The sequence below is a fragment of the Macrosteles quadrilineatus genome, unplaced genomic scaffold (genome assembly GCF_028750875.1).
Source record: "Macrosteles quadrilineatus isolate MER2022 unplaced genomic scaffold, UCM_ALF_1.0 Scaffold_2__2_contigs__length_208266976, whole genome shotgun sequence".
In the NCBI taxonomy this organism is placed as follows: domain Eukaryota; kingdom Metazoa; phylum Arthropoda; class Insecta; order Hemiptera; family Cicadellidae; genus Macrosteles; species Macrosteles quadrilineatus.
The window spans coordinates 108,882,587-108,906,916 of record NW_026542595.1 but is presented as its reverse complement, the minus strand read 5'-3'; the positions used below and the strand labels follow the sequence as shown (position 1 = coordinate 108,906,916).

General features: G+C 36.2%; 2 protein-coding genes across 2 annotated transcripts in view; one reads left to right on the top strand and one right to left on the bottom strand.

Moving 5' to 3' along the window:
* The first annotated feature begins 2,421 nt into the window (after positions 1-2,421).
* Positions 2,422-5,659, top strand: LOC128984762 (WW domain-binding protein 11-like). Its single transcript, XM_054404124.1, has 3 exons — positions 2,422-2,611; positions 4,529-4,979; positions 5,593-5,659. Exons 1-3 carry the CDS (start codon positions 2,422-2,424, stop codon positions 5,657-5,659), a joined length of 708 nt encoding a protein of 235 aa, XP_054260099.1.
* A 7,205-nt stretch (positions 5,660-12,864) lies between these two features.
* The window catches only part of LOC128985385 (ubiquitin-protein ligase E3A), a 34,232-nt gene continuing 22,766 nt past the window's right edge, over positions 12,865-24,330 (bottom strand). The window contains exons 7-16 of the mRNA XM_054404834.1: positions 24,103-24,279; positions 22,220-22,366; positions 21,517-21,674; positions 20,316-20,493; positions 19,501-19,645; positions 17,677-17,882; positions 17,027-17,194; positions 15,313-15,468; positions 14,239-14,456; positions 12,865-13,612 (exon numbers count right to left, since the gene is read on the bottom strand). Of these exons, the coding sequence (XP_054260809.1) occupies positions 13,492-13,612; positions 14,239-14,456; positions 15,313-15,468; positions 17,027-17,194; positions 17,677-17,882; positions 19,501-19,645; positions 20,316-20,493; positions 21,517-21,674; positions 22,220-22,366; positions 24,103-24,279 (1,674 nt within the window). The 3' untranslated portion in view covers positions 12,865-13,491. The remainder of the gene's footprint in view (positions 13,613-14,238; positions 14,457-15,312; positions 15,469-17,026; positions 17,195-17,676; positions 17,883-19,500; positions 19,646-20,315; positions 20,494-21,516; positions 21,675-22,219; positions 22,367-24,102; positions 24,280-24,330) is intronic.

Here is a 24,330-nt window from a genome sequence, read left to right as displayed (position 1 = left end):
ATAAAGTTCAGACAAAATTCCTTGGACGCCAATTTTGTCCACGTATGGTTGATTTTGACAACGGATTGACTGGTCTAAAACGGCACACGGAAGATTTCTCAGGTGCCGTTTGACGTCACTTACTACTGACGTCACTTTAAGGGAACACCAATGCCGCAACGATACGATTGAGAGCCATCGGCCTCGGTGGTGTAGTGGTTAGCGTGGCGGGCTAATAATCCGAATGTTTCGGGTTCGAAACCCACCGGTAGCATAAACTTTTTGTCAGCAATTTTTTTCATGTCAGCAAGTTTGGTTGGTTTGGTTAGGTTATGACAGTTTAATTTTATAATTAAAAAATTATAAAACTAAATTTTAGGCATTTAAAAATTTTTTTTATGAACAGAAATATTTTTTGGATTAGTAAACCTTCATTCGATTTTTCCATTATCAGCACGTTTGGTTAGGTTATGACAGTTTAATTTAATAATAGAAAAATTATAAAATTGTTTCTTCAGACGCAGCAGTTAGTGACGTCGAAACGGCACCTGAGAAATCTTCCGTGTGCCCCACCGGAGTACATTTATTTACTTTTACTATTTGAGTTTGTGTCAACATTACCCCCAGGACGGATCGTGTTAGTATGGTTGTATCCAAAATTTGTGTATTTATCGTTTTTTTGTGTTGCTATGACGGAACGTGTTAGCATGATTGTAACTTAAATTTGTGCATTTATTGTTGTTTTGAGTAGTTATAATTTGTTTATTTGTTTTTTTTCTTTCAAATGCCTCCGACGCGACGACAACGAAAGATAACGACAGGAGGCGTAATCGTGATAACGACCGCAGCGACAGAACAATGGCGAGTTAATAGGCTTAACTCGTCACAGTCAGCACATGACCCTGGACAATCTCAACTATTATGTTTCAAGTAGGCCCTAACACTACCCCAAAACGACTAATCGTTCACAATTGGCCCTCTATCAATGACCTGTGTTGCCTTTACAGCGAGGCATTTTGAGAAGGGGAAAACCAGCTGGATTGCTTTAGGTTTATCAATAACAAAGATAAACATAGTCTGAGTTACACACCGGTAATCTTTGAGTTGACTCTTTTAAACTCATTGACTCATTATTGTAAATATGACTGTTATTCGTTTTGAAATAACTCCTGTAATACTTTGCAATTGCTCGAATTCGAGCAACATGTACACTAGTTATAATTATTTAGTTTATAATTTGTATTTGAGTTAGTTTAATGACCCTATTGAAGACATATTGTCTAAACTTTATGAATAAAGAATATTTGATGTGATAATTTGCATATTACATAATAAAACATTACATTTTTAAATACTAGCTACTTGGGATGTATAAAAAAATAAAATGAAAGCTCAATAGAGCAATGGGGGAAGAATATTTGATTGATTGTACACTGTTCAGTTTTGACAACTGCGATGTCAATGTAACAACATTGATGGGCATGCCCCATTCCACAGCATGAGTGGAATTATGCGTGTAATTCCATTAGATGCCATTCATACCCCCAATGATGAAATAATTAAACAAAAAAAGTGTTTTACAATCCTGCTCACTAGGAAAACAAAGGAATAGTTACAGCTTTCGATTACAGGCCCGGAAACCCATCTGGATTGCTTAAAGTTTGCAGACTTGGAGGAATTGTTTCTAACAACAAATTGTGACGATTTCCCGAGCAAATTGTATGGTTGTTGGTTTGAAAATTGCCTGAAATACCAGGGTGCTAGAAAGACTAACATGCAGTGAATACTGTGTTGTGTCCAGAGTAATTCAGTTACCTTTCATTAGGTATGGCTACAGAAAATGACACTGTATACACTTCTCTAATGATGGCTAAAAATGAAGGAGACTAAATAAACTTGAAAACTATCTTTGTGGCATTTGATTTACCACTGTTCATGAAAGCAGTGTACTTTCAGCCCTGCCACATTCGCTCTTGCAGAGAATTGTTGTCGGACTGGTAGGGTTCCACTTAGTGGTGTCTTTTTTAGGTACCATCGGGTTCATAATGGCTGATAAAGGGTTGGACCAGAGTGTAGTGTACTCAAAGAACTCAGTTGCACACATAATGGCCATGCTTATTCATGTGTTAGCATCTACCGCTATTGGCCGCTTGGTTTTGAAGCATGTACATTTGACCCATGAAGAGGATGTTGAAATTAAAGAGTGCAATTTTTTACTGATTGTCCGCCAACTAAACAAACTGTAGATAACAATCCAGTCAAAAAAGCCAAAATTTTTTTTCAGAAAAGTGTTTCTGACAAATTTAAACAAGAACTTTTGGAGGTCGAAGAGAGTGGACCAACCGAAAATTATGGATTCAGTACATTAAAATGTTAACTTTGGTTAGAAGGTTTATTCAAGCAGAAAGAACAGGTAGAGATCTCCAATTGGCCGTTGTAAAGATGATGTTGCAAGTGGTCACTTACACTACAGTAAAGCTTGTTATATACCTTCAGTTGATGTCAAATTTACCCCAGCGAATGGATCCTCAGGAGTATAGAACGCTCGCCAACAGTTACTGCACCGTAAGACGCACTAACAAGTTCTGTTCGAGAATATGGACCGATATGGTCAAAGAGCAGACTGCCAATTGTGAGTTAAGGTACTGGGGTTTATGATAAGAAAAGGGTTTAATTTTGAAATGTTAAATGCATATGTCATCCAAAATCTGCGTTTTCAGATATTGTTGAGTCTTTTGAAGACTTCCCTGGAGTATAATTTTTTTTTTTCGACTGAACAGCATATTGATGCTCCAGACAGTAGAGTCAAAAGAGATGAACAAGATATTGAAAAAGCTAAGTACTTGGTTAGAAACACATGATCCTATAAGTACATCTACCGCCGTCATTTCAGTTGTCAGTTGTGTCATTGGGAACGATTCGATCAACTGCCACCTAGACTTCTTGTAGGATTTCAGTTTAAGGAAATCAAACTGAAAAGGTATGACAACATTCGTCCATTAAGTCCAGCCAACTCATCAAATGAAATTCTACAGCAAAGTCGTTAACATTGACCCACTGATCCTGTAAATGAATGCTTTTAAGCAAAGAAGAAGACTTATGTATGAGATTACTTCTCATTTCAGGTTGCACCTTTCCTGTCATTGTTTACCAACACAGGAATGAGTAAGAATGTCAAATCTGCTCTGTGCAAAGAGTTTGATAGTACCGGTACTCAAGAAGAATAGGTGAAGGAGGAACTGGAAATGTTTTTAACTTATCATTGATGGTGGGCACATTTTACACACAGTAAAATGGGGTAGCAACACAAAAAATTCAAACTTACCAATGTATTTGATGGTTACAGTGATCCCGAAGGGTTTAAATATATGAGTAGCTACGCAGATATCAACTTTCTACTCCTCAGAAAAAAATAACTGAAAATATCGCTGTGTGTACAAAAAAGAAAGATTTCTTGCTAATGCCATCAACATGTAAAAATGACATTCTCTTAGCACACTCATTCAATGGTTGTGATAGGCCTACCATCAAGGCAATTTATGGCAAAGGAAAAACAATTACACAAATCGCTAGAGGTTGAAAGTGGTTCGGCCAACCACGTTCACACCTTCAACAAAACAAACCTGACGCCAATCACATTGAGGTGAAACAAGCAGGGGAATGTATACTAATTTTCTTGTACGCATCCAAGGACGGGACGCTAAATCAACTTAGATTTAATCTCTTTCAGAAATCGTTAATGAAAAGTGTAGCCAGATTGGAATCACTACCACCAACATCGGACAATGCTGCTCAACACTCCTACCGCACCACTATCAGATACAACTCTGGCTAGGGAATAAGCTGCGTCCTAAAGAGTAGGGTTGGGTTAGACACGATAACTACCGTACTTGCTACCAATCAGAACGACTACTGAGCCAGCTCCAGAGACAATACTAAAATTGGTATATTGTTCGTTTAAAGGTAGCTGTTCAACATCACAATGCTCCTATGTAAAGAGCGGGATTCATTGTTCACATTTTTGCTGATTTTGTGAAGGCCATGTAGCCTACAAACTCTAAAAACCCAACTCCTGTGCTGTCAATTGGCAGTAAAATTGTGTCAAGTCAAGACGTTAATAGAGAAGATTGAGTTGAGGACCCTGACAATTCCACGGATGGTGATGATGCATCAGTGGCTAATGGACAATATGACACGTAGTAGTTAAAGAGGCGTGATTTTCTACCAGTTTCTTAGTTAATGTTCCTACATCGTAACATGTGACTAATAGATTCATGACCAATTTTGTAATAATTGATATTAACTGAATTATTTTACCTTGGTTTGTCATTTTTTTATGAATAATTTTTTTTTCATAGTCTGGCAGTGATTTTTTTATGCTTTTTTTATTCTGTATCCTAAAAAAACACAGAAAAAGACACCCCACTAGCTTGGATCCCATAAATGTTCTCAAAATCACTTACTCCCAATCTTTAACCCCCACAAAATGGTACTTCCAAATCACTAGGCTCGTCAGCCAGCCTTCAATCCCATTTTGATGCAATCTCAGGGTACGTGCCGACTCCAGTATACAATGGCACGTTTTCCCCCCTGGGACCTCCCCCCGCCATACCTGCTACCCCACCTTACCCACCTCCGTCAATGCTCAACTACTTGCCTCAGCCAGCCTTCAATCCCATTTTGATGCATCCTCAGGGTACGTGCCGACTCCAGTATACAATGGCTGTTTTCCCCCCTGGGACCTCCCCCGCCATACCTGCTACCCCACCTTACCCACCCCCCGGCAATGCTCAACTACTTGCCTCAGCCAGCCTTCAATCCCATTTTGATGCAACCTCAGGGTACGTGCCGACTCCATTATACAATGGCATGTTTTCCCCCCTGGGACCTCCCCCCGCCATACCTGCTACCCCACCTTACCCACCCCCGTCAATGCTCAACTACTTGCCTCAGCCAGCCTTCAATCCCATTGCGATGCATCCTCCGGGGTTGGTAGTTAGGTAGGTAGTTATTGCCATTAGGATTTGAAATCTGAAGAGTCCCTAGTGATTTGGAAGTACCATTTTGTGGGGGTTAAAGATTGGGAGTAAGTGATTTTGAGAACATTTATGGGATCCAAGCTAGTGGGGTGTCTTTTTCTGTGTTTTTTTAGGATACAGAATAAAAAAAGCATAAAAAAATCACTGCCAGACTATGAAAAAAAATTATTCATAAAAAAATGACAAACCAAGGTAAAATAATTCAGTTAATATCAATTATTACAAAATTGGTCATGAATCTATTAGTCACATGTTACGATGTAGGAACATTAACTAAGAAACTGGTAGAAAATCACGCCTCTTTAACTACTACGTGTCATATTGTCCATTAGCCACTGATGCATCATCACCATCCGTGGAATTGTCAGGGTCCTCAACTCAATCTTCTCTATTAACGTCTTGACTTGACACAATTTTACTGCCAATTGACAGCACAGGAGTTGGGTTTTTAGAGTTTGTAGGCTACATGGCCTTCACAAAATCAGCAAAAATGTGAACAATGAATCCCGCTCTTTACATAGGAGCATTGTGATGTTGAACAGCTACCTTTAAACGAACAATATACCAATTTTAGTATTGTCCCTGGAGCTGGCTCAGTAGTCGTTCTGATTGGTAGCAAGTACGGTAGTTATTGTGTCTAACCCAACCCTACTAACCCTACTCTTTAGGACGCAGCTTATTCCCTAGCCAGAGTTGTATCTGATAGTGGTGCGGTAGGAGTGTTGAGCAGCATTGTCCAATGTTGATGGTAGTGATTCCAATCTGGCTACTCTTTTCATTAACGATTTCTGAAAGAGATTAAATCTATGTTGATTTAGCGTCCCGTCCTTGGATGCGTACAAGAAAATTTGTGTACATTCCCCTGCTTGTTTCACCTCAATGTGATTGGCGTCAGGTTCGTTGAAGGTGTGAACGTGGTTGGCCGAACCACTTTCAACCTCTAGCGATTTGTGTAGTTGTTTTTCCTTTGCCATAAATTGCCTTGATGGAGGCCTATCACAACCATTGAATGAGTGTGCTAAGAGAATATCATTTTTACATGTTGATGGCATTAGCAAGAAATCTTTCTTTTTTGTACACAGCGAAAATTTCAGTTATTTTTTTCTGAGTAGTAGAAAGTTGATATCTGCGTAGCTGCTCACATTTTTAAACCCTTCGGGATCACTGTAACCATCAAATACATGGGTAAGTTTGATTTTTTTGTGTTGCTACCCCATTTTACTGCAAGTAAAATGTATGCCCACCATCAATGATATAAGTTAAAAAATTGTCCAGTTTTTCCTTCATGTATTCTTCTTAAGTACTATCAAACTCTTTGCACAGAGCAGATTTGACCTTCTTACTCATTCCTGTGTTGGTAAACAATGACAGGAAAGGTGCAACCTGAAATGAGAAGTAATCTCATTCATAAGTCTTCTTCTTTGCTTAAAAGCATTCATTTACAGGATCAGTGGGTCAATGTTAACGCCTTTGCTGTAGAATTTCATATGATGAGTTGGCTGGACTTAATGGACGAATGTTGTCATACCTTTTCAGTTTGATTTCCTTAAACTGAAATCCTACAAGAAGTCTAGGTGGCAGTTGATCGAATCGTTCCCAATGACACAACTGACAACTGAAATGATGGCGGTAGATGTACTTGAAATAGGATCATGTGTTTCTAACCAAGTACTTAGCTTTTCAATATCTTGTTCATCTCTTTTGACTCTACTGTTTGGAGCATCGATATGCTGTTCAGCCGGAAAAAAAATATACTCAACTAATTCAGTTTTCTGCATCCAATATTAACCAAGAAATAATTGTAAATACAAACTTAACTACAATTCATTCACAACAGTCAATAAATTATTTGGGAATAGAAATCGATTCACAACTAAATTGGCAAAAACGCATTAAAAACCTATCAAAAAGACTACGCTCAGCAACATTTGTTCTCACAATAATTCGGGATACTACTAATCTAGAAACACAAATAGTAGTATATCACGCATATTTTTCATCGATTATGAATTATGGAATTACTGTATGGGGCTCATCAAGCCAGGCCAAAAAAAATATTTATTCTCCAAAAAAGAGCTGTAAGATTAATGGCCAGAGTCTCCCGTAGAACACATTGTAAAGATTTATTTATTAATTTTAAAATTTTAACTTTTTTTAGCTCTTATATTTACAAATTGGCATTAATGGTTAAAAGTGATTTCGACACATTCATGGACTGTCAACAATCTCATCCACATAACACAAGATTCAAAAATATTATAAAACCAGTTCAACATAGGCTTAAAATCTTTCATTTATCCCCTCAGTATATGGGACCAAAAATTTACAATAAATTACCCGCTGGGATTAAAAACATTGCCTCATTCTCTAAATTTAAACTATCTTTAAAAAATTTCCTATTGGAGAGGGCATTTACTCGTTAGAGGAATATCTGGAAAATGAGTATATTTGAAAGATATTGCTTCTCCCATAGGTTTGTAGCTTATTATATGCTTTATTTCTTTTGTAAGCTATTTTATTTTAAAATGTAGTATAGTATTAGTATTAGACTTTCTGACAAATCACCTGTCAAGAGAATTGATGTAATGTGATGATGTTTAATAAATAAATAAATAAATAAATACTCCAGGGAAGTCTTCAAAAGACTCAAAAATATATGAAAACACAGATTTTGGATGACATTTGCATTTAACATTTCATCATTAAACCCTTTTTTTATCATACACCCCAGTACCTTAACTAACAATTGGCAGTCTGCTCTTTGACCATGTCGGTCCATATTCTCGAACAGAACTTATGCTCGAAAGATTAGAATATGCTTCTGTGGTATGGTATCCTAGTGTGAACTATTTATCCGATCTCATAGAGGATGTCCAAAGAAGGTTCTTGAGATTTCTTTATTACAAAACATTTATTCACTATACGATGCTGGTCCCTTACTCAGAACTTCTCACACTGTTTGAAATCGATCAGTTGAGTACTAGGCGTAAAGTGTCAATGATGTTGTATCTGAGGTGGTTGGTGTGTGGTGAGCTCGACGACGCAGCGCTGCTGTCCCGTGTGCGGTTCACGTTGCCCAGACACAATTCACGTTCGCGTTTGCTCTTCTCCCCCCACTTCTCTAGAACGAACCTTGGAATGTATTCGCCGCTCAACTCAATGGTAAGGCTGTTCAACACAATTAATAACGACCAAATAGACATATTTTTTAACTGTCACAGTATGTTCAGGAAATACGTTTTTAGATATTTAATTACTCCAAATAATTATTGTTATTAAATTAATTACTCTGTTTAGACTTTGTTGTTGTATTTTATTTATTATTGTTATGTATGTTATGTGTTATTTATTATTAATTTGTTATTGTTGTTATAGATATTTAAATAATTGCCAATGTTATTTTTTAAGATATGTATTTGTACATTATTTATTGATATTAGTTTGTTTTTGTCATATATTGTATTGTTGTGAGTGATTGCACTAATAATTATAATTTATTCAGCAAGATGAACTTTTACCACATTTATTATTTATAATGCATGTCAAGATTTTGATGTTCGAATATTAATGCTACAATGTAATTGGGTTAGTAAAAGAAAAATATTAAAAAATAAAAAGAACTTGTTAGTGCGTCTTACGGTGCAGTAACCGTTGGCGAACGTTCTACACTCCTGAGGATCCATTTGCTGGGGTAACTTGGACATCAACTGAAGGTATATAACAAGCTTTACTGTAGTGTAAGTGACCACTTGCAATGAAATAAGGCATCATCATCTTTACAACGGCCAATTGGGGATCTCTACCTGTTCTTTCTGCTTGAATAAACCTTCTAACCAAAGCTACCATTTTAATGTACTGAATCCATAATTTTCGGTTGGTCCAATCTCTTCAACCTTCAAAAGTTCTTGTTTAAATTTGTCAGAAACACTTTTTTGAAAAAAACTTTTGGCTTTTTTGACTGGATTGTTATCTACAGTTTGTTTAGTTGGCGGACAATCAGTAAAAAATTGCACTCTTTGATTTCAACATCCTCTTCATGGGTCAAATGTACATGATTCAAAACCAAGCGGTAGATGCTGACACATGAGCACGAATTACACACGAATAAGCATGGCCATTATGTGTGCAACTGAGTTCTTTGAGTACACTACACTCTGGTCCAACCCTTTATCAGCCATTATGAACCCGATGGTACCTAAAAAAGACATCACTAAGTGGAACCCTCCCAGTCCGACAACAATTCTCTGCAAGAGCGAGCGAACTATCCACAAAGATAGTTTTAAAGTTTATTTAGTCTCCTTCATTTTTAGCCATCATTAGAGAAGTGTATACAGTGTCATTTTCTGAAGCCATAATGAAAGGTAACTGAATTACTCTAGACACAACACAGTATTCACTGCAAGTTAGTCTTTCTAGCACCCTGGTATTTCAGGCAATTTTCAAACCAACAAACATACAATTTGCTACCGGTAGGGAAATCGTCACAATTTGTTGTTAGAAACAATTCCTCCAAGTCTGCAAACTTTAAGCAATCCAGATGGGTTTCTGGGCCTGTAATCGAGAGCTGTAACTATTCCTTTGTTTTCTAGTGAGCAGGATTGTCAAACACTTTTTTTGTTTAATTATTTCATCATCGTTGCTATGCTGAGTGCATGGCAACGCTGGTGGCGCTGCCTACGGATTGACAGGCAAAGCTCTCTCAAAACGCTTAATGCTTTTTACCATGCGGTTGGCATTATGGGTTATAGTAGTACGTTTTCTGTGCTTAAATTGAAATGAACAATTGATAGAATAAAATGGGTTTCTTGTCGATTAGTCTTTTAGTAAGCCTTTGGAACTGTTTGTTTTAGGCATATTTTTACTTTCTCCTCCTATAGCATGGTATATGGAGAAAGTATTGTTTTCGTCAAAATTTTCGAGTTTGAGTTTTGAGTGGATAATATATTTGTTTTGGGCCCCCCTGGACCCAAAAAAGTGATTTTCGAAGTGATATATGTGTGTCTGGATGTGTACAGAGCTAGGGACTACACCTGTGGTCCGATTTCGATGAAATTTGGTACCTATGTATGTTTTAATCCATAGTATCTCCAGGCGTTTTTTAAATTTTTTTGAAATTTTGATTTTTAATGGGGATTTTCCCATAAAAAACAGAAAAATCAATTTTCTCAAAAATGGCCTGAACGATTTTGATAAAAAAATAGTATGTTGTAGCCCTTTAAATTGTGAACAAAATGGTACAACTCCCATTTCTGTAAAAATTACGGTTCAAAAGTTATTGTAAATTATGTTATTTTCCCATAAAAACCCCATAAATAACTAAAAAATTGGATTTTTGGAGAAAAGCTGGTTTTGATCAAAGTGAATATGTTATGGTCCTTAAAAATAATTCTAAAAAATAGTACAACACCCCATTGCTGTAACAATTGCGGTGTTTGCTATTGCAACTTATGTAGTTTTTAACTATAAACAACATATTTACTCTCACCGCTTACCCATGATAAAGGTTGTTGACGAGCTTATGGGAGAAAGTATATGTCAGATTGCTGATACCGTTTATTTAGTATAGTTTAAGCCAAGTACGAATGGAGATGAGTGGTGAGATCTTGTAGTCTTGTTAGTGACTAAGGCCGAGAAAAGACACCCCACTTGCTTGGATCCCATAAATAAAAATTTCTCAAAATCACTACCCCCAAACGTAAACCTCCATAAAATGGTATCCATAAAATCACTAAGGACTCTTCAGACTTCAAATCCTAATGGTAACTACTATATTTCCTGCAAGTTTCATTAACAGACAAAATTTTATGTTTTCTACTAGTCTTTTAGTAGAATTTTACTTGTACTAACTACAATTTGGGGCAGAATAATTACCAACTCACAATTATTTGCATATCACTTATTTTATTCTCAATATTTTTCCAAAGTTTTCTTGACAGTCACATTAGAAGTTATTGAGCATCTATTACAGTATGCAAAGACAACATTTAGAATAATTTACATAACAATATGTAACTTGAGGAATAAACAATATCGGCATAACAAATATACATAGTTGGGAGGAGAAAAATGTACATTGTGGATGGGTACTATTGGAAACTATTGTCTTTGGACAAGGAGAAATGAAAAAAATGTTTGGATGAGGAATAGGAGGGGGACATGACACAAATGTTTGTTGGAGAAAGAGGGAAACATGTAACAAATGTTCATCGGAAAACATGTAACATAGATCTCAACAGAGCTGTGTCTTTTAAATTATAAAGTACAGTATATTGAAACTTGATTTGATTTTACTAAAACAGTCACATATGAGCTATACGATCATTGTTCAGCAAAAATGTTTTTTTGGTTGAAGAAAAAACATTTGTTTACCAAAATAAGCTGAGTTGTCACAGTGTTCAGTTCACTAGTTCGATCCTGAGAAAAGAAAATAGTATGTCGATTCATGTTACATTGAGCTTAAAATAAACACAAAAATATGCGTCCCGATCTTATAAAGTGTTAGGCTTTAATTTCCTAGTGAAACATTATACTAAAACAATTGGAATAAGTCATATCAAGAATTATCACCATCAAAACTATATATTATTTTAAACCTTTACCCTGCAAATTGTCACAATCATATTACGTACATAGTTCCATTTATATATCTTACGACTCAGCACAACCATTTCTTCGTCAATTCAATATGTTTTATAAACAACAATTTTTACAAGATATAAATAATCAAATGATTTGATAAGACTATGTAAACCATACAATTTTCTGGCAATGATAAAATCTTAAATATCAAAGGATACATGTAAATCTGCATGATACAATTTTAGCTCTGTGCTTGTTAAAAAATATGTAATCTCACACCAGTCTGAACTTTGTTTATCAAATGTATTTGCGCTAATTATTTATCTGTTATTAGCCTTGTTCTTCTTTTGGCTTTAAGCTACAATAGACTAAATACCCCCGCCGCCTCAAACCTGCAGACTAAGTGAAATTCCATTTACCTGGCTAGAATTCCGCTTAAATATTCCCTTAAAATTTCAGATTTATTTCCTTTATAAATAACATTATTCTAGTGATTCTACGTTTGGTGCTACAAGGAAGGTAAAATTTATGTTTTTAGGGGAAGAAATGGGTAAACCAATTTTTACCCCATAAAACCCCCACAAAACCCTTTCAAATAGTGAACAAAACATAGATTTACACTTTTACCAAATTAAATTAAAATCACAAAATTTTGATTCAAATCATCATGCTAACGGACACACTTATACATATATAAGAATTTGAAGGGTGTTTTAGGCCTCTGGGGACATCAAAACAAAAAATTAAATCAGTGTCGGGTCCAGGTATAACCTGAAACCTACGGTAATAGCTAATAATTTAATTTCCTAGCTAATTGTTTTGTAATGCGCTTGTCATAGGAAAATACAGAAACTACTAAACTGACTAAAACTACTAACTGACTAAACAGAATGGGAGATCGTGGACTCTGTCGAAACATGTGTCCGTTAGAATCTCAAGCTACTCTTAGTGGAAGTCTAAAGTTTTGAGGTGGATCTTTTTTAAATAGATACTAAATGGTGTCCGTGGTTTAAACAAATTAAATCACAACATTTACATTTTATTAAGACATAGTTTTCATTTTGATAAGTCATTAATTTAATTTCACCACAAAGCAATTTAATTGTGGCACAACTGAATCAGGTTTCTAAACTGAATTAAGGGAGTATAACTGTTTTATATGGTGGATTATTTTCAGAAATTTGACCCAAAAAACAACTAAAGAAACTAGAAATAAAAAGTCATTAAATTGCAATTAGAGCCGTTTATAAAATCGTACATCATACAGTTTGATACAAATATTTATTTAACAATCTCCAACAAGCACAAGAGAAATATTTCAGTTTATCTTTTAACACAGTAGACACAATAATAAATAAGCTATAAACTTAATATACATAAACAATAAAATATAATAGATTGGTTTATTATCTCTGGATTTTCACAGACTAAATAAAAGACACTCCTAATCATTTTTAAATTTTTAACTGATTTCCTCAAAGTACAAAAAATATTTTTGTTTTAATACATAACCTTAAAATTATTACAAATTTTCAATGATCTAGCTAATTTAAAATTTCAGGCAATCACAAATATAAACACAATTTTTAGAGAACACAACCAAGAAATATTACAAAGATACAAAATACTATTTAACGCAAACCTCACAAACTCGGAGATATTTTTCATTTAACATGTTTTTGCAAACAATCCATAAACGTTCCTTACTCTACAAATTGTACAAAACTACAATGCCGGTCTGTACAATCGAATAATCTATAAATAAATTATAACACAAGGAGCAGTAAACTCAAAGGAACAAAATCATTTACCAGATGTTAAGACTACTGTACATGAGTTGGCGCTAAGCACTGTACACCAAGCGCCGAGTAAAAGGTTTCACCGACGCAACCGCTCATAACATGCCGAAACCTTTTGAATAGCTGATGGCTTTTATTAGACGGTCGCTTAGCTTCTCTTTACTCTCGTACTCAGGGAGAAGAAGAACGTTGAAACACGTATGGGCTGTAGGTAACCTGAAACATAGTTTGTGGTTGAAACTTCTTGTAGAAAAAAATACCCCACTGCAGCAAACCTGCAGACTAAGCAAACTTCCATTTGCCTAATTGGATTTACACTAAAATGTCTTCTTAAAAATAACACATTTATTCCCTATTTATATAGCATTAGTTTAACGAGTACTCTAGGTTTGCTGCAACCGGGAGGGTAAAAAAGTTTTTTTTTTTGTAAAATATTAATAGTTTAGTAAGAAATAAATGCATTTTCCAAATGTGATCAAAATATGCATGAGAGAATGCACAATGAAAATTTTTAATTCACATTTTTTTTTTTTTTTTTCTACGTAACCATTAGGCGCATAATGACACTTCAATATACTAAAATAGTGGGGAACTGTTTACTCCATTGCTGCTAACTTGTGTGTAAAAAAACTACAATTACACAAAAATATTCAGCAGTTTCAAAATAAAAACTGCTAAAGTGCTCAATTTCAATACTTCTTGAATCTCAAAATTTTAGATTTGGTTTCGTCACATCAAATAATACCATGATATCCCTTTATGCACATCAAATCGAATAATGGAAAACTGCCCCAGGACTGGGCTAAGTCACATAACCTAAAAGGTTGGTAAGACTGACTTACCTATCAGAGTCTGGTCCGTTGCGGGCGATGATGAGCTTCAGTTTGCTAAGGCCTCCGACCGGAACACGATCACTGCCTGTAGCGAACTGCAACAGCTTCCTTTGGTCCTCGGGGGTGAGAGTGTGAACGATCTGCCAGAACCATCTGACCACGAGGGAATCACTGGTGTAACCTCCGTCATACTCGGCCACCTCCTCCAGCTCGGCCAGGTCAAACCTCTGCAGAACGGGCAAACGGGTTAGATGAGTGAATGGCGCAACAGAGGGCAGTATAGGTATGTTTTCCTGAAATTTCAGTAACTGTGCTGCATGCTACGCAATTATGCTATAGAATGCAGTGTGATTAAAATAGAACACAGGGCAAAATTGTTTTCCTGGGAGTCCGTCAATGCGTTGCGGTTCCTACAGTAGCGATCTACTAAGGATCAGAGAAGTGTCTCGCTTTTATGTTGATGTTTGAAGAGGAAGAGATAGACGAAAATTTTTGACCTAGCTCTTCTGTCTAAAAGTCGAAAATCCTCTATTGAAAACTGTTTTCATGAGCTCATTGAGAAAAATATATGGTCCAACCTTTGAAGATGGTGAGTGGAGGATAAAACACAATGCGGACTTGAGGCAATTATACATGGACCCAGACATAGTGGCCGAGGTGAGAGGCAGGAGAATGAGATGGGCTGGCCATTTACTAAGGAAAGAGGACGACTCCTTAGTCAAGAACGTCCTTTTGAACAATCCGGAGGGCAGAAGACCACCAGAGACCAGGTTAGAAAAGAAAGAAGATTGGGAAGAAGGGAAGAGGCAATGGATAGAAAAATCTGGAGGCATAGTGTTGGCGAGGCAAAGTACCACCTTGGGTACCAAGAGCCACGGTAGTAAGTAAGTAATCATGAGCCCTAGGATGCTTTTAGAAATCTTGTCCTTAAAGTTGTTTTTGGATTCATGATCACTCATTTTCCACAGAATTTCAATTGAAAGAGGATAAATGAGAAAAGTGCAGAGAAAGAAAGAAGGAACTCTTTCTCTACACTTGACAAGTCCCCAGGGGATATTGTGTGTTACTTTATTTTGAATTCACCTTGCTGCCGCAGACCAGCTGTTCAACTTCCTCAGGTCTAAACAGTAAGCTCAACGGACTCTCGTCGGTCACCATCTGGAAACCTCTTCTGAACGCACGGAACTGTCTCTCCACCGACGTGTTCAACAAGAAGTCCGCATATAGGTCCACGAATTCCTAAAACAAATTATAAGTTAGCAGAATATAAGCCAGTGAACCATACTACCTTACAGATTTACCATCTTAATGAGATGGATAACAATGGAAGCAAAGGTAGTAACGCATAAAAGATATTTTAGGCCAATAGCTTTTTTAGGCAAAAGAGTAGAGTCAAGAAGAAAGAGAATGTTGTAGAGATGGGAAATATTGTTACTTTTCAATAATAATCAAGAACGTTGCTTAGCTTTGGCAATTTTTTTTTTCTTAGGACGCTAGGCACGAGCCCAGAATTGTTTTTCACATTACTTCAGGCTAAATTAGGGGTTGCGGCATCATCACATAGATAAAATCCATTGATGATTTGGCAGGATTTGAACCCGGAAGCTCTGGAACCAAAGTCCCACGCTCTAACCACTAGACTTAATCCTTAATCCTTGATCCATTGCACCCTTGGATGCAATGGATGAAATAATACTCCTAATTTTGTCACCTATACTTACTCGTCCAGTACACCTCAGCTGGTTTCTATTAATAGGAAGACACAATCAGCGTAATTTCAAGACAACATTACAAAAATAATCGTATTGTCAGTGATCTCTTTTCATGGAACTTCAATTATCAATTAATCAAAATGAGGATTATTTCAAGATGCTTGCTGTTTAATTATCAACCTGCACCACTACAACACCCGTCATGGCTCCAAATTTGCACTACCAGTTCACCGAACAACTCTTTGGGAGAAAAAACCTTCCTACACCGGCTGCAAGCTGAGGAACCATCTACCTGACTACCTGAGAGACCTGACTGGCAACAAGCTACACCAGGAGTTGAAGAAGTGGCTAATCGCAAGACCCTTCTACTCAATAAAGGAATTTTATGAAAATTATGGAAATTAACATGTACAATTCACTATTGTATTGACACTATTGTAATTCTTAACGAATGAACAATAAAGAATATTGTATTGTATTACCCCTTTGTCGGTGACACCACCAACAACTCCCAACGCATTCGTTATAGAAAAATATGTGATATCGCCAGCCGGCAGCTTTAGGAGTAACAGTACCTTACATGCATCTTTCTGATTGAACATTATTTTGATCTCACACCTCCCTCCACAAAGCCCCTTTTGATCGGTTATAAATATATATGTAAAGTAAGATTTTTATTGATTTCATGCACAATTTTATTGATTACACATGGTTTTAGTTTTAATAAGTTTTTGTATGAATATATGTATAAAAACATAGTATGTCTAATGTTAAAACATCTGGAAAAACTCTGTGTCACCGAACATGTTTTAAAATCAAAGACACCGACGAAGGGTTAAAGGAAGTCTCCATCAGCCTACTAATTTCTTTCGCTTGTTTAAACAGTTCAGACTAATTGAGGAAAATAGAGTCCTGGGGCTAATTTTCCTTAGTAAATTAGCCCCTGGACACTTATTTTCCCAGGAAAGCTCGCTAATCACTATTTTTTAATAATTCCTAAAGAGTTAAAAAAATATATACTTAAAATAATGCCGGATTAGCAGGCTTTTACAGCAATCAGTAAATGTATTTAACTTTTCAAATACCTTCTTATTATCCTGCGTGACGAACACAGAGTCTCCGTTAGGTTTGAGGTCGTGGTGAAGCACGGAGCCGAAGATATCCGTATAACAGACTCTGAACGTCTGCATGAAAATTGACTCTAGGTCATCGCCTTCGTAGTTCAACATATCCTGTAGGCCGCTGTGCAACGTCTGAAAGCAAACACATGCTAATTAAATAAAGTTGTGTGAAAAGTGATTTTTTGACAAGCAAATTTTAATTTGTCTGATTTGATTTTAACTCAAATAGGTATTTCTAAAACAGTTAATTATTTCCCCCATTATTTCAATAACGAGATTTAACGATTATTTGATTTGCTGCTACAGAGAAGGGAAAAAGTGTATTTTTTTAGGTTTTTTATGTTAATAGTATAGTAGGAAATAAATAAATTCAATCATTTTCCTTTTTATCCATAAAAATAACATGGGAATTATTTTTTAAAATTTTTTTCTCAGTAACCTATAATTGTACACCAACGCTTCAGTATACAAAATTGTTGGTTTTTAAGCTTTAGACGATGGGTGTAATGAAAATTGGGCATTTCCATTCACGGGTAAAAAAAAGTAACAAAAAACCTTATCAGCCATGAATTAATTATGATTTAGTTAATTTTAAACTAGTTGCATGCTCATACCCTATTCCAGTCTTCAAGGTCATGGTAAGTGCCCCTCTTCCCCATCAGTTTCCTATAGACCACCATAGGGAAGTGAACGTCTAGGATGATGTTGTTGTAGATAGCCAATCCTAGCACAATGCCGATCAGCGTGTACTGGGCGTCGCTCTCAAACGATGTCGTGTTGAACCACACAGTCTGCGACTCTTCCTGGAATGTGAACATCCCTGAAAAGTAACAAACTCATTACAAACAAACAAACAACAACAACACAAACAACATTACAAACAAACTCATTAACACTGAAGGAAACAGGTACTGATGAAAGAATTGAGGCAAATTTGTATTGTTGAGCATAACAAAATATTCTTACAAGAAAGTGTCCAATCTGGTACAGGATACACAAAACTTTACACTATTCTGGGTGTCCCATAAGTAAACAGCCAAACTCCGGGAAATGGTTCTATGGGTCAAAATAAAGAGAAATCAAGAATAATTTTTTTTCCAAAATCGCTTTGTTAACCAGATATCCGCCATTTTGTATTTTTAAATAAACATTTTTATTTTTTAACGTTTTCAACCGATCTTTATACAACTTGGTATGTAGGTTAAGGTAGAAAAGACCAATGTTAGAAAAAAAAAATTCATCTTGATTCAACTAAACATTTCAAAATGACGACCATTTAAATTTTTTAAACTTAAACTACTCAAAAATGGCCAATTTTATGATAAAAATGCCAAGAACTCTTTTATTTAGCATTTTTAATTCCCTATTAAACGATACCAAGTTCAAAAAAATTGAATAAGAAATAGCTTAAATATATCGATTTTTAGTTAAAAATGAGGCAGCTTTTGCCTTATTCTACCCCATTTTACAACTAAAGATGGTAATATTTCAGCTATTTCTTGTACAATCTTTTTTAACTTGGTATCGTTTTATAGGGAATTAAAAATGCTAAATAAAAGTATTCTTGAAATTTTTTCATAAAATTAGCCGTTTTTGAGTAATTGAAGTTAACAAAAAAAAAAAAAAAATAATAAATAAAAAAATAAAATGGACACCATTTTGAAAGTTCAATCAAGATGATTTTTTTTTTTCTAATAGTGATATTTTCTATTTCTACCTTAACCTACATACCAAGTTGTATAAAGATCAGGTGAAAAAGTTGAAAAATAAAAATGTTTATGTACAAAATGGCGGATATCTGGTTAACAAAGTGATTTTGGAAAAAAAATTATTCTTAATTTCTTTTTATTTTGACACATAGAACCATTTCCCGGAGTTTGGCTGTTTACTTAGGGGACACCCTGTATATATAAAATTTTATTATATTTCACTGTTAGTTTGAACATCACACCGTCAGTGAGTTTTTGTGTATCCTGTACCAGTTTGGACTCTTTCACAAAAAATCCTAAAAACCAAGGCCCTTGTGCTCTAGTTTACATCCATAACCTCAAACTGAAACAACACCCATTTTCTCTCTTCCCTATCGTGTTATTTTTATCCATCCATATTTCCTATTGCTTTTCACGCTGTTTCTTGCCAAATCTTGGATTAAGCAAATGAAGAATAGTGCTTTTCAATTGGCCAAAGTCAAAGAAAGTTAAAGAAAACTCTCTCCCTTAGTTGAAAATGCTATCAGTGACAGTGAAATATTCTAATGTTTTATGTATAGTGTAAAGCTGTGTGCATCCTGTACCAGTTTGGACTTTTTCCCATTTATGTGAACCTGATATCATCACAAAAATCCTAAAAACCTAGGCCCTTGCTGCTCTATGTTAAGTTAAATCCTTCAAATATTCTTTCAATATAGAGTAACAATATGCACAAACGGGTAAACTCACCGTAATCAGGGTTAAATATTTCTTCTACTATAAGTTGAAAGAATTCCTTTGACACTCCTCCCTCATCGATTCCTTGCTCTCCTTCAAACTCTATTACCAGTTGTTTCTTCAAGTCTTTGGGGTTCTCCATTGCTACTACTTCTAGCTGTAACAATATTGGAAAAATGATTCAAAATTAGAGACCACCAATTTCAAAATAAGTTGCAGCCAGTTTTTTACCATTTTTACTTTTCCTCCCTATGTAGTATTTATGGAAAAAGTATTGTTTTTGTCAAGATTTTCGAGTTTGATTTCGGGAGGAAAATCAGCTGTTTTGGGTCCTCTTGAACCCCAAAAATTGGTTTTTAAGTGTGTCTGTGAATGTGTGGATGTGTACAGAGCTACAGACCATTCCATTGAACCAATTTTTATGAAATATTCATCTAGCAGGTACTAATCCATGGTATCACTAGGGCTTCATTGTTTATTTTATTTTTTTTTATGGTGATTTGTCCATAAAACCCCATAAAAATAAAATTGAAAGAATACGGTTTGAATCATCTTGATTACAATTTTTGATGTTATGGTAATTTTAACTCAAAACAAAAATGGTAAGCTGCAGTCCCATGTTCTGTAAAAAAAGTTATGGCAACTTTTGTGATTTTCCTCATAATAAATCATAGTTACTCCCTCTGCTTGCCCAAGACAAGGGTTGTTGACACGCAAATTGTTGAAAGTATATGTGTCAGATTGCTGATAAGGTTACTAACTATTTGGTTCTATTCCCCTAAGAAAATCAAATTCAAGATGATCAAATTCTTATATTGTTAACTTACCTCTACTAGGGCGTCATCGATGATGTGGTCCCTCCGCACTTTCAGCCTAAGGTAGGGATTGGTCGGTTGTCCCGTCACAGTCTGAAAGAAGCTCATCCGCCTTTCACTGAACATCCGTATCCTGTTGTCGTAGTACAAACCCAGCGTCTTTGTGGCAGGAGTTAAAATGAAGGAGTACCTGAGAAAAACCAAACCATTAGAAACTGTTAGGGAGCCCTGGACCATACATTTGAAACCTCACAACATTGTTTAAGGGATTATGGCCATTTTACAGTGCAATTGAAAAATCAATGTTTGCAAAGTTTTGGGATCTGAATTTTGATACTATCCGCAGATGAGAATGACCTGTTCTGGTCTCTAAGTTGAGTTAATCCTAATATTGACATATGCTGATGCCTTAGTCTACCAGATTTGTACGCAACTCACTCAGAAAGTTGTTAGGATTATTATGTACAAGGATAGGGATCAGCTATCTTACCTGGTAGACAGAGTCCAGATTGGCCTTGGTAACACACATAAAACACATGACACAAATCAGAAAACTTAATATTTCATCACAGGTAGGGACTTCCTCAGAAGGTAAAGTTCAAATTCAATTTCGGAAGTTTAAATTCGGAATCTGAACTTTAACTGCCAGTCTTTTTTCTTCTCCCTTCTGATGAAGTCCCTAACTGGGACAAAAAGTTTTCTGTGTTGTGTTATGTGTTTTATGTGTGTTACCAAGGCTATCTGGAGTCTGTCTACCAGGTAAGCTAGCTGATCCCTACCCTTGTACATAATAATCCTAATTAGCCAACTGGCCTTTCCTTAACTTCTAACCTCAGGAAGTGGTTAGTAATATTCGGTTGAAATCATGAGCAAGGCTTGCCCGGCTATTACTCTCACACCGTAAATCCTACTTCCCAGCCTTGATGCATGGTAATTTAAGGTTTATTGCGAATACTCCATCACATATCAGTAAAACAAGATTTATGACTTTTGGATTTGGACTCTAAATCCTCTAGGTGGGGAGGAACCGAGAATTAACAAGGAAGACAAATCAGTTTTTGATCCTGCATTACAGACATAATGGATTTATCATCTATTCTTAACATTTTTAATTTAATTATCTAGCCTAAACATTTTTTGCAGTTTCTCCCCTCCTAAAGACTCAAATTCCCGATTTTGAAGTTAGCGCCATGTTTACTAGACAGCTGATTACCTCATAAAGCTGAACTTGCTGTTGGGTGATGTAGAACTATCTCCCTCGCTGCTCTTGTAGTTGGCAAAGTCTTTGTCCATCTCTACTGCGTCAGAGAGAGGCTCGTTGTAGAACTCGGAGAATGGCAGAAACGGTTTCCGGCTCTCCAACACATTCACCTGTTAAGTCAAAGTTCTTGGTCATTTCTGAGATGTTACTCAGTGTTACTGAAATAATTGAAACAGTTCCAACGAAGATTTTAAATTGTATAATTAGGAGGATAGCAGCTAGCTTAAATTGAAAAAGTATAGGTAGGCTATAGAAAATATAGAAGAGACTTGTGCACAAATATCTCTTCCCCTGGAGGACTTTGTCAAGAGTAGAGAAAGTGATAGATTGTAGAAACCTTTTGTGAACTCCTTTTTATAAGCTCTATCACTTTCTCTATACTTGACAAAGTCCCTTATGGGACGAAATATTGTATGCACAGTGTCTCTTCTGTATGTTCTACTACCTACACTTTTTCATGGCAAACTAGCTCCTATCCTCCTTATTCTACAATTCAAAATCTTGGCCTAGAGCCTTTTCTTAATACGATAAATTTATAATACATTTCAACCATCTGAACTTTTTATGCCAGCTGTTTATTTTACACATAAAAGGCAGGCATGGGATAAGATTTGCGGTTTAAATGAGACTACAGTTTGCAGAGATAAATGGTTACCTTGAGTTCCTGAGAGAGAGGGTCCTGCGCCTGAGGTTGCCTCGGACTCTTGTGTAGAGTAAGGTAGTCATCATCTGGAATCTCTTCCTCTATTGTAGTGTCCGGAGGTTCAAGCTCACCAGCCAATAGGTTGGCGTAGTAGATGATCTGACAAGTCAGACAAAAATTATATTTATATCAGTTTATAAAATGTTTTGTTAACATTAACTAACAAGTAGAACCAGTAATAAGTACAGTAAGAAAGCGAAGAATCTCATTCTTTGGATATTTATTGAGGTTTCCAATATCAAGGGTAAGCAGAGAGATTGAAAATTATAGAACAGCAAAACTAACATCAAGTGGATTACTATGACTAAAAATGTCAATGGAAGATTTAAAAGACAAGACTGAGACACTTGAAGCACTAAAAGACATACATACAATATTACAAATAACAGTAAATTAACAAAGGACAATGAGAGTGATTGTAGAAGAATAAAGAAAACTACGATAAGACCAGATGCAAAAGTAATAGGAGGAAGGAGGAATTAAAACAGAAAACAAGAAAAAGAAGAACCCTTCCATTCAAATGATTTTAAAGGTCCAGTGTTGGTAATTAAATGAACCACGCATACATATGACTAGCATGATGTTGCTTAAACAATTTTCGTTCTAGAGACTCAAGTGGTTTAAGAAAAAAAAATTACAACTCTTGGGGATATATTATATAATTTTGAGGGTTTTTGGGATCATCCAAGACCCAACTGAAATCTCAAGGACTTTACTAGATGATTGGAAATACCTGGGAGCAGACACTATGTAACGTTACTCATGAATTTGTTTCCACGGGGAGACAGGAAAATACATTCTCACAGGTAACTAGCCTGTAGTGTGGGACTCCAACGGGGTGAAGAGTGAAGACCCAAAGACTATCCAATAAAAACCGCCTTTACTCTTTGGACAACTCCAAGCCTGAAAACACTAGTATCACTTCATCAGAACTAAGGCGAGTTTGCCTACGCCCAAAGAGCTAAGTCCGTCTCTAGCCGTTAATTTCATACTTGACAAATGTCTTACTCATGATTGCTGATATTAGGTGTTCCAATGGTTAAACAAAAACTCATAAACCACACTAAAAAAGTTGGCTTAAATATCAATGAAGACAAAACCAAGATAATGGAATGTGGAAGAACTAACCAATTAAATAGTAAAAATCATGTAGAAATAGAAGGACACAAATTTATAAAGTAAACAATTTTTCTTACCTAGGAGTAATGCTGACGAATAATAATGCAGAAGACTCTGAAATTCAGCAAAGATTAAATGCAGCACATAAAAGTTTATCGGCATGCCACTAATTGTTGAGTTCTCGCCTACTCTCACAGAAAACTAAAATCCGTATATACAAAACTATAAGACCAGTATTACTATATGGCTCAGAGAATTGGGTGATAAGCAAGAGAACCGAGAAACGACTTATAGTGTTCTAAAACAAGATTCGGAAAATCTTTGGACCAACCTTTGAAAATGGAGAATGGAGAGTTAAGCACAACAGGGAGTTGAGACAGTTGTACAGGGACCCAGATATTGTGGCTGAGGTGAGAAGTAGGAGATTGAGATGGGCAGGCCATGTGTTAAGAAAGGAAGAGGGCTTAGTGAGAAACACCCTAAACAACAACCCCAAGGGTAGAAGACCTCCTGGAAGGCCCAAGTTGAGGTGGAGAGATCAAGTGAGAAGAGGCTTGAGAAGAATAGGAAGAAGGGAGGATGAAGCAGTGGATCGTGCAATCTGGAGGCAGTGTGTTGGCGAGGCAAAGTACCTCCTTGGGTACCAAGAGCCACAGCAGTAAGTAAGTAATGGTTGAACAAGTTGCTCTATCCATAAGATAAGACACTATTTTTACCTTCATGAGTTTGGTCGGAGCAGTTATCGTGTCTTCATCCTGCACGCAGTAGTCTCTCGTGAACCTGGACGCGCCCAGACCTGTTATCACCCTGAGCGTGATGAGTTGTTGTAGGGCTTCTAGAAGATTCTTGAGTCTATCAGGACAATGTCGTGCCCAGATCCTGGCTAGCCTGGCCTACAACACATCATCTGGTGAACAACTATCCAAGATGAATGTACAAGAACC